The sequence below is a fragment of the Gavialis gangeticus genome, unplaced genomic scaffold, assembly GCF_001723915.1.
Source record: "Gavialis gangeticus isolate Ggan-Ray unplaced genomic scaffold, GavGan_comp1, whole genome shotgun sequence".
NCBI classification, from domain to species: Eukaryota; Metazoa; Chordata; order Crocodylia; family Gavialidae; genus Gavialis; species Gavialis gangeticus.
The window spans coordinates 61,093,481-61,097,804 of record NW_017729033.1 but is presented as its reverse complement, the minus strand read 5'-3'; the positions used below and the strand labels follow the sequence as shown (position 1 = coordinate 61,097,804).

At 36.7% G+C, this 4,324-nt stretch overlaps 1 protein-coding gene across 2 annotated transcripts in view; it reads right to left on the bottom strand.

Moving 5' to 3' along the window:
* The window catches only part of N4BP2 (NEDD4 binding protein 2), a 96,396-nt gene that overhangs the window by 41,554 nt on the left and 50,518 nt on the right, over positions 1-4,324 (bottom strand). For both annotated transcript variants that reach the window (XM_019526064.1, XM_019526066.1), the window contains exons 7-9: positions 3,061-3,149; positions 2,300-2,376; positions 936-1,091 (exon numbers count right to left, since the gene is read on the bottom strand). In XM_019526064.1, coding sequence (XP_019381609.1) covers positions 936-1,091; positions 2,300-2,376; positions 3,061-3,149 — 322 coding nt within the window. The remainder of the gene's footprint in view (positions 1-935; positions 1,092-2,299; positions 2,377-3,060; positions 3,150-4,324) is intronic.

Genomic DNA, 4,324 nt, shown 5'->3' with positions numbered 1-4,324 from the left:
CACATACCTCCCCCCACACACCCCCACCATACCCACACACATATCCAACACTCCCACACACCAACCACACATCTCACACCCCTACACACATCCACTCATACATCATACACACACCTCACCTGCATCATACCCGCACACATACCCAGCACACACACACACATCCAGCAGTCACACACACCCCACACCTCAGCCACAGCCACCCCACACACATCCCACCTCTTTACACACAATATACAAGCAACACCCCCTCCCTCCCAAAAGGAGTAATTTTCTGGGCATGGGGACAAATTTCTGGTGTCAAAGGTCAGGGAGCAGAACTTCTGGTCACAAGATGGTGACCAGGGGGCGGGGCACCCTTGTGGCCCTTGACACCTCACCAAATCTCATTAAGAGTCCCTCCAGCTGAAATTATTGCCCACCCCTGAACTACACTGTAATACAGTCCTGTTAAAGGAGTCCATTTTCCATATGCTATAAAAACACATAATACATCATTTACTCTGAGAGACTTTAAAAATAATTGCAACAAAACATAATAAATATAATTTACATAGACCCCCTTAAACTTACACAACCATATATTGAATATAATTTAAAATATCAAACAGATTGCTCATTGCAGTTACACACACACGTCAGCTTGTGCTCCAGTATACCCCACAATAAGAACATACAGAACTCATAGGTATATTACATACAGTTGGGACTAAATTTTTAAAAACTTTATTAGGCACTTTATAAACAGCATACAAAATCTAAAGTATACAACCAACAGCATATTTCCAGGGCAGAAGAAAGCAAAAAGGATAAAGTTAAGCTTGTAGGACACTGGCAATCAACTGGACTGATAGATTTCCATCCTGCGGCGGCTGACTCCTTTAACAATTCATTTCTAAAATTCTTAAACTTTTAAAGACTAAAAAAGTCGATCTTACCCACAGCTTTCATCCCGAGTAGGTTCTTCATTCCAGATAGTAATCTCTGATTTGTTTGGGACTGGAGAATTCAGGACTGAATTAACAGTAAGGCAACGCTCATACCGTTCCAACATTCTCTTGATCTTTTCTTTGGATATACCATGAATGTTACGCCTGGAGATTAAAATGAGATTTTAACAGTTTTTATTTTAACACTCAAAGAGAACAGCTAGAAGATGGAATGGTTTTTCTTTGTATTGTATGTTTTGCTTAATTTTCAATGCAATATTTACACTAAAGGCACTTATCTTTTTTATTACTGTCTGGAATGTGGCAAACCAGTACAGTTGCTCTTGGTTCACTTTCTGTCAGTGATGCATGGATTTAAAATGCATAGAGGAGATTTTGTTCAGTCCACCTTCTCTGGGCTACTTTCTGGTACTGTTCAGTTGAGCAGAAGCTGCCATGAAGGAAACAAACAAATCTGCCTCTTGTTATAGCTACATGCCAACATATGCCAACAACTTTGGATAGGATTTTACACTGCCTTTATTATATCTCAGAAAACAAGCTGCTTGATCTAGCACGAGTAAAACCTAGCTAAAGCTGCAAACTGCATGGAACTAGAAGAAGACCTGAGTTAAGTTCCAGCAGCAGGTGAAATGTTTTCTTTATCCACCAACCCAGGGCTGCTTCAGAAGGATCCCTGTAAGCACCTGGCATCTGTAAGTATCATCAGTTAAGCACTTCAGATGGCACAGGTAGAGTGTAACCAAGCATCTACTGGTGGCTCAGAAGGGCTGATTCACAGGGGCCTCTCTCTCTCATATCAAGTAGTGCTGACTGGTCCAATCTAAAAGTTAGGAGGGACATTCTGGGTCAGGGAAGGCTAACCATGGAGCAGAACAGCCAGAGAGATGCAAGAAGAGACTCAGCATAATGGGACACAGCCTTGCAAATTGTTAAGGGTGGGTCCCTCTGGATCATTGTGCTTCAGTTCCCAAGGGATGTTTTAAGGCTGTGTTAGCATTTTCACAATTCTGCAAAGTATTATTTATATGCTACTGTTTTAAAGCTACTAGTCAATCTCTTTGGAACCTGGATGTAAAATTAAAACAATATTAAAAAAAACCAAAGGAATTCCTCAAACACTTAAACAAAACCTCATGCAAAAACAACAGCATTGTAAGCAATTGTAAACAATAATAGCTTTCTGAGCTGTTAAAATAAAAATAAATATCACATAGGTGTTTATTTCATCATTAACAAGAGGCTCAGCGGCACAGGGAAACCCAATAGCCATTGTCAAGGTAACAAACTATTTTAAACAAGGTAAATGGAAGGTGAAAGAGCTTATTTCAAATCTTCTGTATTACTTTTACCTTTCGAGTTCTTTCGGTTTAAACTTCCACCAAGTATCTGGCTCTCGGAACATGACTTTGTATTTGTACTGCTGAGCCTGAATAAACATACAAAAATAGAATGCAAAACATATCAGGGATTCTTTATTTCCATGAAAGAGCACACTGCATACAAAACATACATAAATAATAAATCAGGTGCTCAATATACAAAACAAATTTAACACTCCAGAAATATACTGACCCTGGGCTATGCTTTATTTGTTATGAAGATTAAGTTCCATAGTAATCTATGTGATTTAGATACATAACTCCCATAAAAATTAATTAAATGTGTTTTCGTTTTTATCAACTAGTTTCTTCATACCCGATCTAATCTACTTTGTTCAGCTAGTGTTTTGAAAACTCAAAATTTTACACCATGCACATCTTCTTTTTTTTCTTATTTCAGTTCATTCAATTATTTCTGCTTACGTTTTCACTGATTACATTTTCACTATTCCATCTTATAGATAAGATGGAATAGAATCCAGCTTGCTCTTTAAAAACCACATTTGCTCCATAGTACAAACACCTGAATTTGTCAATAAAGTAGATACAATACTAGGACATATGCACCAAGTAACACAATGCTAATTTTAATCACTTTTCTGCTTGTGGGAGCAATTCTCCCCTGTTGAAATCAAACAAAGACTGGAGAGAGGCCTAAGACCTTATCTGAAAATATGTTCTCAGCTTAGTTTGCAATCTTTTTTTTATAACACTCAAATTATCATACTAACCAGAGCAATATAAGGCTTCATCTCCCATGCTTGTATATTTGTGTTGTCTATTATTATAGGAGATACTCTCTTTTCAAATGCTTTTTTTGCTGAAAGACATTTGTGTGCAAAAGAATAAGATATGGTTAATTTTTTATAATAAATCTGATACCCAGTCTTATTTTTAAAAATAAGCCATGACATTTGACAGCCATCCAGAGTTGATATTGTAGTTTGCATTCTTTGCTTCCAAATTCATTTTCATTTAAGCTCCCTAACCCCAACATACAACACACTGCATTATACAATAAACGTGTGAATAATAAAGGAATGAAAATACAGCGGTAAACTCACAAATATGACCAATCAGTAAATTATACTAAAAAACTAGATCATTTAAAAGTGGACCTTTTTGTCGTACACATAATTTTTGGTTTTATAACATTCTTAAAATAATAGACTCTAAACTGTATAAGTATGAAAAAAATCAAAAGTTTTTTTGTAGGTTTTATACACAGTAACTAGACATTTATACCCAATGGCTTAAAAAAAAGTATGCTGTTCCAAAATAGTTACCTTTACCAATTTGTCACTCTTGAATCAGTACTTTTTACTATAAATCCATTTTTTATGCAGAAACCAAATTCTAAAAATGTAATTGTGGTTAAGATTTAATAAAGAAAAGCCTGAGAATATAGTTCTGTGGAGAGTTCGGTGAAGGAAAAAAAATAAAACTGACTGTAACAACACTGTTTTCTGGTTTCTTTTATCCTTGTGTTTTCACTGTAATTTTCTCAATAATTCACTGCCTAAGAAAGAAAGTTCAAAAGCAGGGAAAGTTTTATTTAAGCACTGCATGTATAACACCTCCAACTGCCTTGATATCTGAATGCAAATAATAATTACTGAACTTAGTATTTATAGAAATATTTCTAGGAGACAACACATACTACCATTTTAAGAGTGGGATACAAAGGAGTATACCAAAATATAATCCAAGAAAGAAATAATACTGCATTTACCCAAATCTAAGATGACTTCAAATGTAAGACAACCCCCCAATAAATCTGTTATAATTTGCCATGTATAGAATCTAATTAGTGGTCATGTTAAGTATGTCCCCTGCAACTGCTGTAGTGAGGAAAGCAATGGCATGGAGTGAAGGTCCAGATCCCTTCCTCATTGCTCCCCTGCCCCTTGTCCCTACCCAGGTCTGCCCCCCCGCCATGCAATGCCCCTCTGTACCTATGCCTGACGCTGTTCTTTGCCCTCCGTGTTTGTGCCT